Source organism: Sorex fumeus, unplaced genomic scaffold (assembly GCF_029834395.1).
Source record: "Sorex fumeus unplaced genomic scaffold, SorFum_2.1 ptg000008l, whole genome shotgun sequence".
NCBI classification, from domain to species: domain Eukaryota; kingdom Metazoa; phylum Chordata; class Mammalia; order Eulipotyphla; family Soricidae; genus Sorex; species Sorex fumeus.
This window is the reverse complement of record NW_026606065.1, coordinates 88,243,396-88,263,619: the sequence shown is the minus strand read 5'-3', so window position 1 is coordinate 88,263,619 and position 20,224 is coordinate 88,243,396. Positions and strand designations below refer to the sequence as shown.

General features: G+C 39.6%; 1 protein-coding gene across 4 annotated transcripts in view; it reads right to left on the bottom strand.

The window, feature by feature from the left end:
- Window positions 1-20,224, bottom strand: part of FRY (FRY microtubule binding protein) — a 381,871-nt gene that overhangs the window by 89,782 nt on the left and 271,865 nt on the right. For all 4 annotated transcript variants that reach the window (XM_056110039.1, XM_056110037.1, XM_056110038.1 and 1 more), the window contains exons 27-31: window positions 17,957-18,117; window positions 15,768-15,878; window positions 13,884-14,038; window positions 7,008-7,107; window positions 6,542-6,713 (exon numbers count right to left, since the gene is read on the bottom strand). In XM_056110039.1, the coding sequence (XP_055966014.1) occupies window positions 6,542-6,713; window positions 7,008-7,107; window positions 13,884-14,038; window positions 15,768-15,878; window positions 17,957-18,117 (699 nt within the window). The remainder of the gene's footprint in view (window positions 1-6,541; window positions 6,714-7,007; window positions 7,108-13,883; window positions 14,039-15,767; window positions 15,879-17,956; window positions 18,118-20,224) is intronic.

Here is a 20,224-nt window from a genome sequence, read left to right as displayed (position 1 = left end):
CCTGACACCCCACCCCATCCCCACCCCGCTTCTGTGGCAGGGCATTCCCTTTTGCTCTCTCTTTCTCTCCTTTTGGGTGTTGTGTACAAAACTTTTATTGTATTACTGGCAATTGTTACTATGTCTAATTTATAAATTACGTTTTATCATAGGTATGTATGGGAATAAACAGTATCTGCAGGCTTTGGTTCTATCCGTGATTTCAGGCACCAACTGGGAGTACTCTGAGGATAATTGGGATGGGCTACTGTTCATCAACTACTACACAACTGGCTGCTTACAACTTATTAGGGCATTCGAAATTGCAGGCAATAAAATTTCACTATAACGTTTAGTAAAGGTAGCAAAAAAAATAAGAGCCAGGAATCTATTATAGCCTTTTGATTTTTCCCATGTTAGAAAGTCATTTTTTCATAAATCAAAAAAGATAAAATTTCATTTCCTGAAGAAAACTTTCATTAAACCAGTTTGAAACTCATCAGAGCGACCTCTAGGTTAATTTTTGTTCTTTCAGCCTCTCTATACAAGGTTCTCCTGCTCACTGATAAACAAGCTCACGTCACGCTCACGTCTCGCAAATTCTCCCCTCTTGTGTGTCACGGTAGCTCCACCTTCTCATTTTCTGCTTTCTCAGTCAACCCACTGTGCTACTGCTGCCACATCTCAGTCAACCCACTGTTCTTCTGCTGCCACATCTCCATGGAAACCTTTAACAGTCACCAATGAACTGCAAAAATCAAAACAGTTTTCACACTGCATCTTTTGGGATCTTTCTACTTCATTTGGGACTGTGGTTGGTCCACTTCTTCCTTTGAAATCCTCATTTTTTTTTGTTTTGTTCTGTGGGTTTCCAGAAAACCCACCTCCCTCTCAGTTATTTTCCATTCTTTCTCCAAATTGTTTTTTTCTTTTTGCAGCTCAGGTCTCAATAACAGAATCACACATGCAAGGCACAAGGCACACGTATCGCCACTGAACGATGCCTCCTGTCCTTCCATTTTTTCTGAACTTGTTTAATTCCCTCTCTACTTCACATGCTTCCTTGGCCCATTCCTCAAAGGCCAGGTGTCAGGGTTCTTTCTTTCACTGAGTGCTCTCTCCAGGGTGCCTTCTTCTGCTCCCTTCACTCTAGTATTTTCTAGTTTGAGTCACTAGGCTTCTCCTCACCACAGTCTGTTGAATGCCGGAATGACTGTTGATGCTGACATTCAACATTATTGAGCTTATGATGTTGGCCTCTCTCCAAATCTCCCCTCTCCCTTCATCGACTCTTGGTTGGATTATAATCCCTGACATTTGGATATCAAATTATGCCCTCCACCTGCAGGCTCTTAACTCTTTACTGGTCTCTCCCTCCACTCTCAAGCCAGTCTTGGTTCATGTTTTCATAATTTCCTCCTTATATATTAACACTTTCTCAGATGGTCTCTCTGCAGTAAATATTCTCTGACCCACTCTTCATATTGAAGCTTGAAATTCTGAAATCTGGTCTAATCCTGTCACCTTGTTCTCTTGTTTGAAACTAACCAGTGCCCTTCAAAACGCAAGGAGCTTGTCTGGATGTCCTCCCTATTCCCAGGGGCATGGGGGAGTTTCAAAAAGCACACAAAGAAGATTTTTGGCTGACAAACTCCTTAGCACATGATACAAAATAAGATCTAACTTCTGTCTCTTTCTTGTTCATGATCTTTCCTAACTCTCACCCTGTATTTCATGTTAGCCCACCTGATCGTTGTATGATTCTAAAATCCATGATGCTATTTCATAGCTCTAAGCCAATCCATATACTGTTTCTCTGGTCCAAAATGTGTATTTAATTGCCAACTATAATGCCAACTACTTATCTGCTTTGTAAATTTCTACTCTTCTTTCAATCTCCAATCAAACCTCAACTGATCTGGGAAGTTTTTCCTGTTATTCATCATGCAATAATAGACACCTTCCTTATCTTTGAGCTCATACACCAGTTGTACTTATAAGAATTGTCCTTGCTACACTGTAGTATAACTATATGACTACATATTTTCATTGCTAGCCTATAAGCCTCTAATGAGAGAGAGCATTTTGTTCTTTTCTGTATTCTGACGATCCACATACAGTGTCTGATGTATAGGCAATACTCCAGTCTTGGTTGAAAAGAATAAAATAAATTTTAGTTTTCCAAGAAGGGAATTAATTTATCTTCTACTATTTCAGGTACTAGGTAAAGATATAACACTGCTTTAGATGAAGAGATTTTCATGGTAAAAGCAGATTCAAAATAAGACTAAAGGAAGTGAAGTGGGAAAAATGACTATTTCCAGTAGAGGAAAGATCATGTTTGGAAGTAAGGATTTACAGAAAAGTCTGGCTTAGTGAAAGATAAAGTGAGAATTGAAGTGATGAGTTCTTAGATTAAAAGGTAGAATCCAAGTTTGGAAAAGGAATTTAAAAAAATAGATTAAAAAATTTTCTTTGATAATACAGCTGGAGCGATAGCACAGCTGTAGGGTGTTTGCCTTGCACGCAGCCAACATGACTGACCTGAGTTCGATTCCTCCGCCCCTCTCGGAGAGCCTGGCAAGCTACCGAGAGTATCTCGCCTGCATGGTAGAGCCCGGCAAGCGCCCCGTAACGTATGCGATATGCCAAACACAGTAACAACAAAGTCTCCAATGGAGACGTTACTGGGCCCACTCGAGCAAATCGATGATCAACGGGAGGGCCTTTACTTTACTTACTTTACTTAATACAGACTCTGGAGGAAGATATGGAGATCTAATTCAGACTTTGCTGGTTCCTAGCTATGTGGTCTTCAGCAAATTGTTTAACATCAATGGCCAAGACCCAGAAACTATAAAACCCAGCTCCTGGAAAAGAACAGCACAGAGTCTCCTGCCTCCACGCCTGGCTGTCTTCACCAGGGCCCCTTGGAGGAGGGTGGGTTGAGTTTCCCTCCCCACCCTGAGCAGATCCCCGGCAGCTGAAGACCTCCGGCTCCAGCCACAGCCATGCTTAAGACACTCTCCACACGTTCAGATGAGCCTCATACATGAAGGAACTGGCAGAGGAACCCAGGTGTGTGAGACCCGGGGCATAGATCTCCAAGCCTGTTCAGATTGGGACTGGGTCTCCTCCACCCAGATCCCCCATCTTCCAGTATGTAGGCGTCACACCCACCAACTGCCCCTGGTGCCATGTAATCCCATCAATGGCCAAGATCCAGAGACTATAAAACTCAGCTTCCGGAAGCGCGCGGCCGCAAATGCAGCCATAAATGCAACCGCACGGCATTTTATTATCTAATTCTTATTCTGGAGAACCTGGCAGGCTACCAAAAGTATCCTGCCCATACGGCAGAGTCTGGCAAACTCCCTGTGGTGTATTCAATAAGCCAAAAACCAGTAACAATGATGGGTCTCATTCTCCTGACCCTGAAAGAGCCTCCAATGTGGCACTTTCTAAAAGTCTCAGGGCTAGGACGAAGGAGACATTACTGGTGCCTGCTCGAGGAAATTGATGAATAACAAGATAACAGTGATACAGTGAATACAGACTCTGGAGGAAGATATGGAGATCTAAGTCAGATTTTGCTGGTTCCTAGCTATGTGGTCTTCAGCAAATTAACATCAGCTCAGCTGTTTGTCATGAGTAGAACAGGGATGCTGATTATAGCGATAGTGCTGGTGATAATTCCTTACCAGTCCAGGGCTAACTGCTTGGTTTTTCTTAAGCCATTTTAATCTCCATACCATGTATGAAAGAGCTGTCAGTGCAGATAAGAAGTTAATTTAGAGAACAGGGAGAACTAGCACCGTGGGAAAAGCTTACTTTGCACATGGACTCAGGTTCGATCCCTTGCACCACATATGGTTCCCCAGAATTTTAAGAATTGATCCCTGAGCACAGCTGTGTGTGGCCCCGAACAAACAAACCAAGAAAACAATCAGGTTGCAGGTTCTATGACTCACCCAAGGTCAACTGGTCATTGAGTAACTGGGCCATTGGGTCACTGAGTGACTGAATCCAGACTGCCTGACTCCAGAGTGTCATTTTCATTACTACCTTACACTTCTCATAGAGTTATAAGGACTAAATGACAACTGAGGTCTGGAAAGAAAGCACATAGGTGGACTGTGTGCTTCATATGCATAGCCTAGGTTTTATTCCTGGTAGTGTATCGTCCCCTGAATGCCACTGGGAGTGACCCCTGCACTGAGAGCCAGTATGGGAGTACCACCAGGTATGTTCCCAAGCACAAAACAAATAAGAGGAATTAATATAAATTTCTAGCATAAATCCTGGCATATTTTAACCACTCAACAATGAAATTTTCTATTAGCAGTAAAATTTTTAAGAACTAGATAGAGAATTTTGAGTTAGGAAGTGAATATATTTGACTTCGTATAGAGGATGAATTGCAGATGGAGAATCGGTTGTAGTGAGGGGGAGTTAGAGGCAAAAGGATCTGATGAGAATTTGAACTAAGAGAGGTGTAATGGAAATGGAAAAGGAGGATGAACTTAAAAGACAAAGTCATTATCTAGGCAAAGTACTAAGTGATCATAGGCAAAGAGCATATGGACAAAAACTTCTTTAAAAATTGATTTCCACAAAATTATTCATGAAGATTACTTCTAAAGATGTGTCCCAAATAAAACCTTCAACAACTTACATATGTAGAAACACAAGCTACAAGTAATCATCCCTACCAATGAAAAACATGCAGCAGTTTACATGTATTAGTGTTAAACCTCCTATATTAAATTTCTTTGGGAAATTGACCATATATAATTTATGAAGAATTTATTTTGATAATATAAGCATCTTTATATTAAACCTATGTTTTATAGTTTTAGAGAAATACATTATTTTATGTTTTCAGATATTTTAGAATTTACTTTTTATGTAACTGGACTTAATCCTATAAGTACTTTTTATCTACAAATTTACAGATCATCTGGCGGCCGCACGGGAGCCTTGTGGACAGCAGGTCTGAGCCGGGGATGGGGGCGGCAGGGACCTCATGGGAAGGGGGGCATTCCGGGTCTGTCCTCCACGCCCTACCGAGGTCACCAGTTGCCCCCCACGAGCGGCTCTCCGGCACGGCCACGGCAACACAAGGACTTAGCACAGAAAACCAGCCGCTTGGAGCAGAAAAGCAAATGGACTATGTGTTAAACTGCGCCAGCATGCCTGCCTGGAGGGGAAAGGGTGTTGCTCCATTCGCCCCCTCCTCTCTGGAAAGAAGGATGGCGGCCGCACGGGAGCCTTGTGGACAGCAGGTCTGAGCCGGGGGTGGGGGCGGCAGGGACCTCATGGGAAGGGGGGCGTTTCGGGTCCGTCCTCTACGCCCTACCGAGGTCACCAGTTGCCCCCCACGAGCGGCTCTCCGGCACGGCCACGACTCCAGAGCACAGAAACCAATCTCTTAATTATCTAACTTTTAGTAGAAATACTTCCAGGGTTAATAAGTAAAATAGCAGAAATCTAAAACATCATTTAATTCTTAAAACCCAGCTGTAGAAAGCAAACCATTTCACAATGCTCTTTCAGCATGTCTGATTTGGGGGGGGGTCATAAACTCTAAATAATAATGGTGCATCTTTTATCGAAACAATGAATCTAGTCAAAGTAGATAGAGTGTTAACTAGAACTCATCTGCCTCACAGGAAGTGGGAGGGGTGGGAGGTGGGGTTCTATTGGGGTTCGCGGTTAAAAATAAGTATTGGTAAAGGGAAATGTGTTTGATATTTACATGACTGAGACCTAAACCTGAAAGCTCTGTAACTTTTCCCACAGTGATTCAATAAATAAATAAATTATTAAAACAAAACAAAAAACCGAACAAACAATAAAAAAAAATTTACAGATCATCAATAATTTTGACTAAAATGTTACATCAAAGTTTTTTTTTCAGATGCATATTTCTTTTTTTTAAATTTTATTGAATCACTGTGAGATAGTTCCAAACTTTCATGTTTGGGTTACAATCACACAATGATCAAACACCCATCCCTCCACCAGTGCACATTCGCTACCACCAATATCCCTGGTATACCCCCCCTTTCCCACCCTCCCCCTGCCTCCATGACAGACATGATTCCCCATAATCTCTCTCTACTTTTGGGTATTATGGTTTGCAATACAGACCCTGAGAGGCCATCATGTTTGGTCCTTTATCTATTTTCTGCACCTTTCTCCCATCTTGACCGATTCATCCCTTCTCTATTCCAACTGCCTTCTCCCCTTTGCTCATGAGGCAGGCTTCCAGCGATGGAGCAATCTATCTGTCCCATGTATCTACTGTCCTTAGGTGTCAGCCTCATGTTATGTTGTTTCATACTCCACAAATGAGTGCAGTTCTACTGTGTCTGTCCCTCTCTTTCTGACTCATTTCACTTAGCATGATACTCTCCATGTCTGTCCATTTATAAGCAAAGATCATGACTTCATCTCTCCTGACAGCTGCATAGTATTCCATTCACACCAAAGTTTTAACAATGAATCACAGCAGCAATGATCACATTGACACAGGTCATTGATGACTATTTGATGGTACCTGAGAAAAGTGGAAGAGTGAGCTCGGGGTACATCCTGGACAGTTCACAGGACAGAAGGGTTAGTGACACGCTGTAGAGGGGTGGCAGTGGGCCATGGGTACCATAGAGAATACTGCCAGGTCTTTGCTCAGAAACTTTCTTCGAGTAAACGAACAGTTTTGCTTCCAGGATCTGTAGAGAGGAGCACAAGAAATGGAAGAAACATACATTGAAATTTATATTTAATACAGATTTATATAGTAACACTATAGTAACAGACACAATAAATGCATATTTTAGTATAGTGCTATACGTAAAGCAACAGTGAATTTCTAGGTTTACAGAAAATAATATAACTATTTTTCACTCTTCTCATTGCAAGTGATTTGCAGTAATACAGAAATGAATTTCAGCAATGTGAGCAAATACCACTTCTATTTTCTGTGCTCAAGGATAAAAATTTCGAGTTAAGTGAATGGTACGTGCCTGCATGAGCTGCATGGAGATTTCATAAATCTCTCTGTTGGTGTCAGAGGCCTTGAATAAAACCAGGTTCAACAATGTCACTATGTCAAAGGGATAGTTCCTGAAAAACACAGAACAACAATACAGCATGGTTTATAAGAGAGTCTCACTAGTAATCTTAATGAATAATTAGCGAATAAAATGTTAGAAGGTACACTAATCTCAATCACATTTGCTAATGATACTCTTATGGCCATTTGGCTAATATTTTTGCCTTTTCTTTGATCTTTATTATTAGATGACAGAGAATAGCTCTATCCTTGTTTGAAATATAATATTGCCCCACACGATAAGCACAAATGAAAATTGCTTACTAAATTAAGATAGATTCTAATGCAAGATCTCTTATTGAAAACCAACACAATGGAAAGGATAAATGACTTTAATATTTTATTTGCTGTTATTTTTGTTGGTTTTTTTTTTGTTATTACCTCTCCAGCCACCTGATTAAATAGTTTCATTCAATCCACTTAAGTGATCAAACACCAAGTATACAGTAGAACAATTGTAAAGTACTAATGATAATAAGTTAGTAATACTGATCCCTACCTTGAAGAGAAGCTTACAGTTTAATTTGTGAGACAAAATTTACAGCTATTGACAAGGTGTGCTAACTGGAAACAGTGCTTGAGACTGGGGTAAGGGAAGTTATTTTTTTTAAAGGAGGAAATAAGTAAGCGGTGCTTTGAAGCAGCAGCAGGAGATATTAGGGTAGTATGGGGAGTCTTCTAGGGAGAGAGGAATATTTTGAAGGATGTCAATAATGAAACACTGTACCTTGTTTTTAATTTTTTAATTGAATCACTATGAGATACAGTTACAAAGCTTTCATGATTGAGTTTCATTCATACAATGATCCAGCACCCATCCCTCCATCAGTGCACATTTTCCACCACCAATGTTCCCAGTATCCCTTCTGTCACCCCCATCCCATCTCACCCCCTTGCCTCTGTGACAGACACCTTCATTCTTACTCTCTCTCTACTTTTGGGCATCATTGTTTGCAATACAGATACTGAGAGGCCATCATGTTCGGTCCTTAGTCTACTTCCAGCACGCATCTCTCATCCCAAGCGATCCCTCCAACCATCACTGACTTGGTGGTCCCTTCTCCATGCCTAATGCCTTTCCCCCCAGCATATGAGGCAGGCTTTTCCAAACCGCGGAGCAATCCTCCTGGCCCTTGTCTCTACTCCTTGGGGAAAGGAAAGAATCTGTGGAGAAGACCAAGTGAAAGAAATGACAGGATAATAAAAAGATGGATACTGCATTCCTCCAGTAGTATTCTATTCTTCAGTTCTAATAGCTTTAACCATGTTGTTCCCTTACTATTTTTTTTTAATCTCACATATGGGAGAGATTTTTTTTTTAAACTATGGAGATAGTGATACCTTTATAAAGATAGATAAACAAAGCTAATTCGAAATTCCACAAAATTGCAAAACAATGATAAATTTATTTAAGTAAAAAACTTTTTTAAAAAACTACTTTTTCTAGTATGTAAATTAAAATTATATTATAAATAATTCAGTGCCAATACATGAAAAATTATGTGAAATAAATAGTACAAATGTAAAATTTAGTAAGAGCGAAGAGAATTTAAAAAAATCTAAGAGAAAAATTTGATTAAGCTTTTGATTTTATTTGATCAACAAAATGCATGAGAGATTGATGGTTCAAATGGGAAATCGGGAAAAGCTCCCCAGAGGATGGCTGAGAGGAGAGTGATGCAGGATGGGCACCATTTATGTTCAGATGTGCTTACTTTGTGCTAGTGATGGTGTCATGGCTTTTACTATAATCTTTCCTGTGATCAGATAAGAGGGGTGGTGTCTAGACTCCATGCTGATATCTCTCACTCAAAAGTATTCATGTACTTATCCACACAGCTATCAGTCTAGACAGCCCACAACAGTACATTCCAAAGCCAGCCTAATTTGGAGCTCTTAGAACTGCATTATCTGGAAACAGACCTTTCTGACTATACAAGTAAAAAGCAAATTTTCTTAGGTGCCTCATAGTGTAGAGGTGCCTTTCCTCCATATCTCTCTCTGATATGGGGGTGATAACAGAGGTGATATCAAACCTCCTCCCCTCCCAGACACACTCACACAAAAAAATACTGCTGGATCACTGGAAATTTAAAGGCACGAAAGGGTTGGTACAAAGCCTCCTTGTATGCAGGGCTGCATTCTACCATGAAATGAGGGAATTGTATTAAGACTGAGCTGTGGAATTTGTGTTGGAGCAACATAAAAAAAATTAACATCAAACAAAAAAACATAGGGACAGAAAATGAAATAAACTGAGAGAAAAGGTTAGAAATATCTCAATGGAGAGAAAGCACAAAGGAAATAATCTGTACTTCGATGTCTCAAATAGGCTTAGAAATAGAATCTTATATTTTTCAGGATTTAATATCCATTTCAGGCAGTAGAAAGGCTAAAAATAGACAGGTATAATCATTTAGAATAAAAATCAAATGGCCAAACAAATAGGAAAAGTAAATGTTATTATTGTGAAAGAAGATCTTATGACCATTTTCTCAGTTGAGAAGATCTTGAGGAATTCAGGAAATACTCACTAGTTCCAGCTTATCTACAACCAAATGACAAAGCTCAGAAAAACTAAGTATTCTGAATAGAAACAAATATTACTCATCGAATGAGAGGATGATCTTGTAGTCTGACTTCTAAAAACCAATGATAATTGTAAGGCTTAAAGGGGGTTTCCTATGTCTTTAGATTAAGATATTGATTTTGTTTAGAACTTATCCAAGATCTAAACGACCCCCCATTTTATAAAAGAGGAAACATTTGTAATAACTTATTCAAGAGTGAAGCCTGATTAGAGCCAGAGTTAAAATTAGAATTTGGGATGGTCTCCAGAGGACAAATATGTATGCTCTGGGCTCTAAAGAGACGCTCCATTTGACATACCAATGGTGCACGCATGATTCACCAACTGGGATTTGTAACTCATTAGCTTCACTTGTCTTCTCAGAAATGGATCATTGCTATTCCTTTGCATACTGGCTACTAATGTCTAAAATTTCCAGATTGCTGAATCTGATTTAAATTAGGAAAGGATTACAAAGTGAAGGTAAAACATAAAAACAACAGAAAAATAAATGTAACAAAGTTATAAAAAAGAACTTTCATCTTCTGATTAAAAATATAGATCAGACATATTTTAGTAGTATTTTAGTAGAGGGCACGAGTGAAAACAATAAAATTCTTAAGTATTTGAATGTGAAGAGAATTCTGTTAAGCTAGGCTAATGATTAGAAATGGCCTACACTTCTAATACAAAGTATATGATCTCCCTTGACTTAAAATTGTGAAAGCCTTTTAACCTCACTCTCAATTTTCTAATCTGTTCCCTACTGATGTAATTTGTAAGAAGTTCCTTGAATTAATAAACCTACTTATAAACTCAAAAATTTACCAAGATAAATTGGGCATAGAATCATTCCTATTTGCTTAAAAAAGGGGATCATACTATAAGATGAAAGTGGCATATAGTGAGAACTTGCTTTAGAAAATGATTTGTTCATATATACAACTTTTAGAAAAGTGTATTTCACAAGTGTTTTATGAAAGGCAAAATTTGCAGAAAACAAAACACTAAAAGGCTATTACAACTGGTTTTGAGATAAAGAAACAGAAACAGGACTGGAGAGATAAGAATAGCAAATAAGGACATGGCTGACCTGTGTTCAGCCCCAGCATCTCATTTGGTATTTGAGTCTCATCTGCAGTGATTCCTGCACCCAGAGCCCAGAGTATGCCCTGAGCATTGCCAGGTGTGGCCAATAACAAAGAAGAAGGGAAAAAATTAGTGCTAAGATTGCTTAAGTAAATCTAGAGCCTTGTCTAGGCTAGGAATTTATGGACAGAGAGACCAAATGTAGGCCACAGTTGAAACTTTAAATTCTGAAGTTTCTTGCCCTGTGGCAAGAAATGACAGAAATCTAAAGGACCATAGGCAGCCAGGTGAAGGCCATGACCTGGGGGCACCCTAGTTTAACCTTCCTTCAGAACAAACACAAACTGTGAAGATAAATCAACATGTAACATTTGTGTAAGTAATCACAAATTTAGGGTGATACTTAAAAAATTCAACTTGAAAAATAGAGAGTTTTATTACTTAATGTTTTTGTAACTAGACATTAAAATTAAGATGTGGTATCAGGATTATATGGCTAAATTAAAAAAGCATGATTTTGTGCTCCTCAGGGGGAAATGGAGCGATTTCTGGGCTGGAGTGAAAGCACAGTGGGTAGGGTATTTGCCTCACCCGGCCAACCCAAGTTCGATTCCTCCGCCCCTCTTGGGAGAGCCCGGCAAGCTACCGAGAGTATCTCGCCCGCACGGCAAAGCCTGGCAAGCTACCCGTGGCGTATGCGATTTGCCAAACACAGTAACAACAAGTCTCGCAATTTGTTGTGAGATGTTACTGGTGCCCACTCGAGCAAATAGATGAACAATGGGAGTGCTACAGTGCTACAGGGGGAAATAACTAGATTTATTCGGTGGAATGCAGTGCGGTAATTTATGAGCTGACTATGAAATAAAATAAATTTGGTGAGGACAAGTTCAGTGGAGAAGGGCAGAAAAGAGGAACTTTTTTTTTTTTGGGTGGTGGTGGTTGGGGTGGGGGCGCATACCACACTCAGCAATGCTAAAGGCTGACTCTTGGCTCTGCACTCAGGGATCACGGTTGACAGGGATTGGGGGTCCACATGAGGTGCTGGGTATTGAACCCAGCTCAGCCTTACCCGCTGTACTATCTCTCTAATCCCAAGAGAGATAATTTCTATTCTTGCCAAAAGAATACAGGATCAAAGTAAAGATTTGAAATATATTTTAAGAATCAGAATCACATCAACATAAATTTATTTTTAGAATTAAAAATGTGAATATAAGATTTTTGCAAAAAAAGCTATTTGGTAACATACTATATAAAAGGTAAAGGTAAAGGCCCTCCTGTTGTTCGTCGATTTGCTCGAGCAGGCCCAGTAACGTCTCCATTGGAGACTTTGTTGTTACTGTGTTTGGCATATCGAATACGTCACGGGGAGCTTGCCAGGCTCTGCCGCGCGGGCGAGATACTCTCGGTAGCTTGCCGGGCTCTCCGAGAGGGGCGGAGGAATCGAACTCGGGTCGGCCATGTTGGCTGCGTGCAAGGCAAACGCCCTACCGTTGTGCTATCACTCCAGCCCTAAGATTTTTAAGTAAAGGTAAAAAGGTAAAGGCCCTCCCGTTGATCGTCGATTTGCTCGAGCGGGCCCAGTAACGTCTCCATTGGAGACTTTGTTGTTACTGTGTCTGGCATATCAAATACTCTTGGTAGCTTGCCGGGCTCTCCGAGAGGGGCGGAGGAATCGAACTCGGGTCGGCCATGTTGGCTGCGTGCAAGGCAAATGCCTTACCGCTGTGCTATCGCTCCAGCCCTTAACTCTATGCATTCCTTGGAAAACATATTATATAGGTTTAAATATTCGTTGGTAATGCTAGCAATAAGAAATGATGTAAAATCAGAGTTGAATTATATTCCTGTGCTATTGAAGTATATACAAAAGTTCCATTACAAAGATTAAAGGAAGTTTTAGACATGAAAAGTTACCTACTACCCTAATAGATATAAACATTTTAAAGAGAATATGTCTCTAAATAGAGACATGGTCATGAAGGCTTTATTGAAAGTAATATTAATTAAAAGTAATACCCTTTGATATTCTATTCTTTTCAATTTAGAACCATAATAGGTTGGAATTTAGACTGAATTCACTTTTACTCCCTTCATTTAGTAGCTCAAGTGAGCTACTCAAAATACATCTAACTAAGTGGGAAATCAACAGCTATGAGTCTTTCCAAGAATAAATTTGAACTTGGAGCTGGAGAGAGATTAGAGCAGGGAGGGCCCTTGACTTGCACGTGACTCACCCAAATTCAATTCCTGGCATCCATATGAACCCGCAAGCCTGGTAGGAGTGATCCCTGAACACAGAGCCAGGAATCAAGCATCAAGCACTCCCAGGAAGCAGCCCCAGCATATCCCCCCTGCCACCCAAAGAATACATTTTAACTCAGTTCTCTCAATTCCTAGTACATAAGATTTCTAGGGTATAGCTCATGCAGTTGGGAACTCTTCATTAACCCTTTTATCTTAGCTATGAAATTATTTCACTCAATGAATTATAATGCCTATGACTTTATTCAATGATTAATTTATATCACAAGCCAGAGATTTTATAAATTCATTCTATGAAATCTTGGGTGCTACATTTTTCTTTTCTTCCTTTCTGAATTTTGGACATGGGGGATTTAACATTTTTAGATGGCATCCTGGGTTTAATTTGGTTATAAGATGATCAATTAGCTTACACCTATTACAAATATACCTAGAAAAAAATGTATTTGGAAGATGGAACATCTGGCTGTGCTCAGAGCTTACTCATGGCTCTCTGCTCAGGGATCACTCTTGGTGGTGCTCAGGGGACCATATGGGGCACCAGGGCTCCGACACCTGGATGGGGCTGCTTTCATGGCTAGCGTCTTACCTTCTGCACTATCTCTCCAGTCTTAGAAAAAAATTAATGTATCTTTTTATGATTTTCACATTCTGTTCTAATATTTCACTACTAGTGATAGAAATATTGTTGATTGAATAATAAAAATTACTGTATTCACAGACTTCGAGGAAGTCTATGAGAAATACATTTTTGTATTCCCATAGAATTCATTCCTCTCAGATCACTGCAAAGCAGGCGACTCCCAATTAATTAGACCACGAGGAGTCGTCCTATTTGTATTTGCCACAGATGATTCCTACCTGCTTCCACACACAGTTGCTATGGCTTTGAAGCAGCCTGATGCCAGCTGGTAGGAACCTGTGTAGCATCGATCGATTGCCCAATTGAACAGATTTATTTGGTCAGGGTTAAGTTCCAATAGCAAGACGACAACTTCACAGCCAAGTTGATGAACCTGAATATAGGAAGAAAAGCAAATAATTACCCATGGTTAAAGACAGATTATTCTAGGGAAAGAAAGAAAATCCAGTCTAGTCAGACCAATTAAAATGAGGGGGCAGGAAGACAGCTCGAAGGGTCGAAGAGAATATTCTGGATGTGGGAGCCCCTCTGGAGCAACCAGTGGAGAGTGCGCACTCATCTTGAGTTACTTATATCCTGCGAATTTCTCTGCTGGAAAGTACAATGCTTAATGGGAAAATTGAGCATCTAAACTAACTCTGACTAACTCCTTCAAATAGGGCCTACTCATTTTTAATTTTTTAAAAAATTCATTTTTGTTTGTTTCTGTTTGGGGGTCACACCTGGCAGTGCTCAGGGCTTACTCCTGACTCTATGCTCAGGGATCCTTCTTGGTGGGGTTTGGGGGACTGTATATAATGCGAGGGTTTGAACTGGACTGACTGCATGCAGGACAGACATCTACTCTCTCTCTAAAATTTCATGTTTTTAAAATAGGGGCCACTTATGACAATTCTCACCTCAGCAATATAAACTTAACAGTTCTTAGGGGTAACTGCATATACCAAGGCCGTGAATGCCAACACCACCGTACACATACTACCTGAATTATGGTAATTTTTTAAAAAATAAGACAAAGTCAATATAAATAAATAACCCCAAGATCTGAGGGGCCAGGAAACGGCTCAATGATCTAGAGCACTTGCTTTCCATGCAGGTTTAATCCCAGGCACTGCCCGGTCACCTTAGCAGCACCAGGAGTGGTCCCTGAGCACCAGTTACACTATTTTTCACAAAAAAAAATCCTCCCAAAGTACAAAATCAATATTTTGAGTCTTTTTTTTTTACAGTGCTATGGAGAGGATGACATTTCTTAGAATGATTCAAGTTTGGGACAGTAGATGTGGCCTAAATGATAGGACACATTCTCCACATGAGGCTGTAAGCTCAGATTCCAAAAATCCTGAGGCATGTGAGCAGCGCCAGGAGGTGGCCTCTAAGTATTTGCTGGAGTCACTGCAGTGGCCCCTGAGCTCTGCTGGCTATGTCTGCCTCCGAAACAACATCAACAACAGCAACACAACCCAAATTTTCCTATGAAGACTTCTTGGTTTTGTTGTTTGTAACAGAGCACATATGGGTTTATCAAATAAAGAATTTCTATTATTAAGAAGAAAGCAGTATTTTTTTGCCTTGGTCACATAAACAATAAAAACTGACATCAGTCTTAAACACTATTTTTCAGTTTTTTTACCCAATGGGTATCTGAAAGTACATTTTGTAATTACTTCGTTACTATTGACTACTAAAATTTACTGTGATTGCAGAATGCAGTACATTTCTTCCTTTCTTCTTCTTTTTTTTTTTTGTTCTTTGGGCTACATCTTCTGGTGCTCAGGGGTTACTCCTGACTCTGTGCTCAGAAGTTGCTCCTAGTATGGCTCAGGAGACCATAGGGAATGCTGAAGATCAAACCTGGGTCTGTCACATGCAAGGCAAAGTGCTCTACAAGTGCCAATTGTAACTGCATAACAATTATTAATGTAATGACCTGACATACCACAGTTTAACTGGAGCAATACATAAACATACATATTTGAGATGGATAAACAAATATATTTGAGATGGATGTGTATAAAAGATCATGCTGTGAACAACCATTGCCCAACTGAGGCAGACCACCCAAAACATCTAAAAACAATGCATTTGAGAGTAGTACTTACTCGTAAATCTTGACAAGCCAGAATGTTGTCCAGCCACTTATACAGGTACCCATCTGGAGAGAGTCCTACGTTGTCAAACACGGGGCCACAACACAACACTGCTGACATTGCCTGATAATAAAACACAAATGTGGGAACAAAACCTAAATAGTCTAACGGGAGGAAACTGGCTTTATAAACCACAACCACCACCTTTATAAACAATGAGGACTCTCAGTTTATTAGAAGTAACAGGATTCCTGATAATCTTAAGATTTAAACTATAGGCACAATGTCATGGCACCACACCCATCCCCAGAATGGCAGGCAAAATCCTTCCTCCACTGTCTTTAATCCCTCCTCAAGCAAAGACTGGACAGGGTCACAACCCCATTAACAGTGAGTGAGGTTCCTGTGTCATTGCATGCCAAAGGTACTATTCGAGTAGTTATTTCCATTATATTGTGAAACAAATATTATTTCACATAAGCAAATAACATTGATTTTGCTCAATAAAAAGAAATCCAAAATTTTGAATCTTTTTATACAACACATAAATGTGATTTTTGTGGACATGCAATTTTATAATCTGCATATGATGACAAAGCAGATGCTCTAAACAAAATAGCCATTTAATGGCATTTAACATCCATTTTCATTTGGGGATTTCAAGTGAATGAATTCTGTTATAAATAGAGATTTTGAATTTTGATTTGAAATACACTTGACAAATGCACCTTCACAAATATTTGACCCATGGTTTAAAAGGATAGATTAGAGAAAAGAGGAAAATAGATCATTTTGATCTCTGCAGATAAAGTGAAGAAAATGAAGAATAATAAGCTTTACTTCATTTGACATGGTATGGGGTATACAGGAAGGTAAGAGGAGAGATCTTTGAAAAAAAAACCTTTAAATGTACACTGGTGAAGAAGGGACCAGTGTTGGAACATTGTATGATTGAAACCAAATCATGAACAGCTTTCTAACTATGTATCTCATGGTGATTCAGTTAAAACAAAAAACAAACCAAATTTTAGACTTAAAAAATCTTTTAGTCATCATGATTTACAAAGCTGTTCATAACAGGGGCTAGAGTGAGAGTACAGTGGGTAGGTCCCAGCATCCCATATGGTCCCCCGAGCACTGCCAGGAGTAATTCCTGACTGCAAAGCCAGGAGTAACCCTGTGTATTGCTGGGTGTGACCCAAAGAGAAAAAAAGTTGTTCATAACAGTTTCAAGTATCTGATGTTCCCAGACCAATCCCACCACCACTGTCAACTTCCCTCTACCAATGCCCTCAGGTCCCTCCTACCCCCACCTGTCCCCTTAACAGGCACATTTCTAGGTTGGGTCCTTTGGTCCTTTGGGCCTCCCTACATATATAGGACAACTCTTGATTATCCTTGTAGTCAGCAGGTTTTAAGGCCTATGGTGGCAAAAGTTTAAGTGATATCCTTTGAGATAAAAGTCATTCTCAAATCAACAACTTCTGCTTTGACTAAGTGAATATAAATTTTAATTTTCTAAAGGATGTTGAAATAAAAGGAATCATCATTCTAAAAATTTTGAACAGTTTCAGTAGTGTGGAAGTTTTTCCAGAAGTTTTCTTGGCCAGGAGATGAAAAGTGGAAAGTACTTCTTGGTATGTTTGATCTTGAGGTAACATTATTATTATTATTATTATTTAGCTTGAAAGTTAACCGGCAACTACTTTAAGAGTAAGTACATAATAACTACAGTTCTGTATATGAGAAATATTGAATAACAGTGGCATTTAAAATAATTAGCCAATATTTACTTGAGTAAATATTTACTTTGTATAAATACAAAGATGCTCATATGTGAGCAATTTAAAATTAGCTTCTGTATTTATATACAACTATGTTCATTTGACTTTTTTCATGTGCACTCATATTTTGTAATATCATCTTATTTTATTCTTAAATGTTTTTTGGCTTTTGGGCCACACAGGCAATGCTCAAGAGTTACTCCTGGCTCTGCACTTAGGAATCACTCCTAGCAGGGTATGATATGGGACGCCTGGGATCAAATCTGGGTGGCCATATGTAAGGCAAAAGTCCTAACCCCTATATTATCACTCTGGCCCTATCTTATCTATTTGAACATTATTTTACAGACACAGTTATCAGCTGAAAGCAAGAGATTATTGATCTGACTAGTAAGTCAGTGAAGTTAAATGACGTACCTTTAAAGCACAATACTGGTATCTTGTAATCTGATGGTTCCTATCACTGTAACGGTCCAAAGGAGTGAACATAATGCTGAAGGGTCCTGCCCATTGGCTAAATAAGATGAAAAGATGGTGCCTCAGGCTTTGCTGGGGGAAGAGAAATCTTCTATGGTGAACTAGAGAGAAAAAAAGAGTTAAGAAACTACTGAACTGAAAAATATAGTAAATATAATTTTTCACTATCATATATGACTATTAAATTTGGAGAAAGGAGTAATTTCATTTCCTAAGCCAAGTTTTATTCTGTTTTGCTTTTGTTTGGGGGCCATACCTGGCTGCATTCAGGGATTACTCCTGACTCTGCCCAGGGGACCATATGAAGCACTGAGGGTCAAGTGAAGGTCTATTGTGTGCAAGGCAAACACCATACTCACAGCACCATCTCTCTAGTCTCAAGTTTTCATAGACAATGAGACTTGTTCTTAAAAATTAAATACATATTTTTTCTATGTGTATATTCTTGTTTTTCTTTCTTTTTTTAAGGCTTTTTTTTTCTTCTTTTTGGGTCACACCCAGGGATGCTCAGGGGTTACTCCTGGCTCTGTGCTCAGGAATTACTCCTGGCAGTGCTTGGGGAACCATATGGGATGCTGCGGATAAAACCTGGGTCAGCCGCATATAAGGCAAATGCCCTCCCTGATGTACTATCTTTCTAGTCCTATTCTTGGTTTTCTTATTTGAGCCAAAGCTTGTCTCAGAGAAGGAAGTAGAGAGAGAAAATGGACTCACAGACACTGTTTTTTAAGTCACTGCCTGAAAACTAACATATCAAATATCTCTTTACTGCTGTTTTTTTTTTAAACACCTGATAAAATATAAGGTGTAGAGGCTGGGGAGATACTATGGAGGTAAGGCCTGTATTTGAACCTTGGCACTGAATACAGTTCCCTAAGCACCACCAGGAGTACTCCCTGAGCACAGAGTCAGGTGTGGTCCACCCCCCTACCATCTCAACAAGAAATATATATAGATGTGTGTGTGTGTGTGTGTGTGTGTGTGTGAGTGTGTATGTTATAGACTGTCTTTTAAGCTAACATACTTTAACTGATAAAGTCAAGTCAAAGTTAATCTATGGCAATGAAGATGAAAAGGATTGTTAAGAGGCTTAGAGAACATCAAAATAATAAAAAAAATGTAGGAATAGTTGAGTTGCAGGTTTTTGTAATTATGTTCAAAACCTTCAGTTATAGCAACCCGGCAAGCTACTGAGAGTATCCTGCCCACACAGCAGAGCCTGGCAAGCTCCCCATGGCATATTCAATATGCCAAAAACAGTAACAATAACGGGTCTCATTCCCCTGACCCTGAAAGAGCCTCCAGTATGGCAGCACTGGGAAGGACGAGTAAGGAGAGGCTGTTAAAGTCTCAGGGCTGGGACGAATGAAGGCGTTACTAGTGCCTGCTCGAGTAAATCAATAAACAACGGGATGACAGTGATACAGTGATTTTTAATTAATGTTCTGGTGCTGGGGAGCAAACGGTCGTGCCATTGGGATTATGTGAGGTGATATTGGAGACTGAACTCTTAGATTCATTCCTGGAAGGTACTGACTCTCCGACTTAGCCATAACTCCAGGCTCCATTAGCTAAGAACATTTATATCCAATTTTTCAGTTATTTGTATTCTTTAGATTAAGAGGAAAATATTTTGTTTATACTTGACTGTTGAAAAAAAATAATCTCCTAGTACAATTTCATTAGCTATCCAGGATTTTTCCACAATGTACTGTTTAGAGAGAAAAAGAAGCAGGAATGTAGCTGAGAATGAGTCAATGAAGGGCTGGAGAGATAGTACAGTATGTATGGTGCTTGCCTCACACGTGGCTGACCTGGGTTCGATCAGCAGAACCCCATACAGTCCCCTGAGCACTGCCAAGAGTGATCCCTGAGCAAGGCCAGGAATTAGCCCTGATCACCGCAGGATAAGGCCCCCCAACCAAAAAGGAAAACAAGAATGAGAACGAATAAATGAAGCTCTGTAAATGCTCCCCCGAAAAACTAACTTCCTTCCTATGGAAATCACAAAGACTCATATTTAGATGAGAACAAAAACGAAGACTAGAAATAAAGACAAGCACAAGCCAAATTTACTTCCTATTATTCCCATTCCAACTCTTTGTTGAATGACTGCAATATTTTTTCATGAGTATTTTCATGTAGTTCAACAACAGGTAAGCAGTTTCATCCTAGAAATGTATGCAGATAGGTACAGGATTGGAGAAG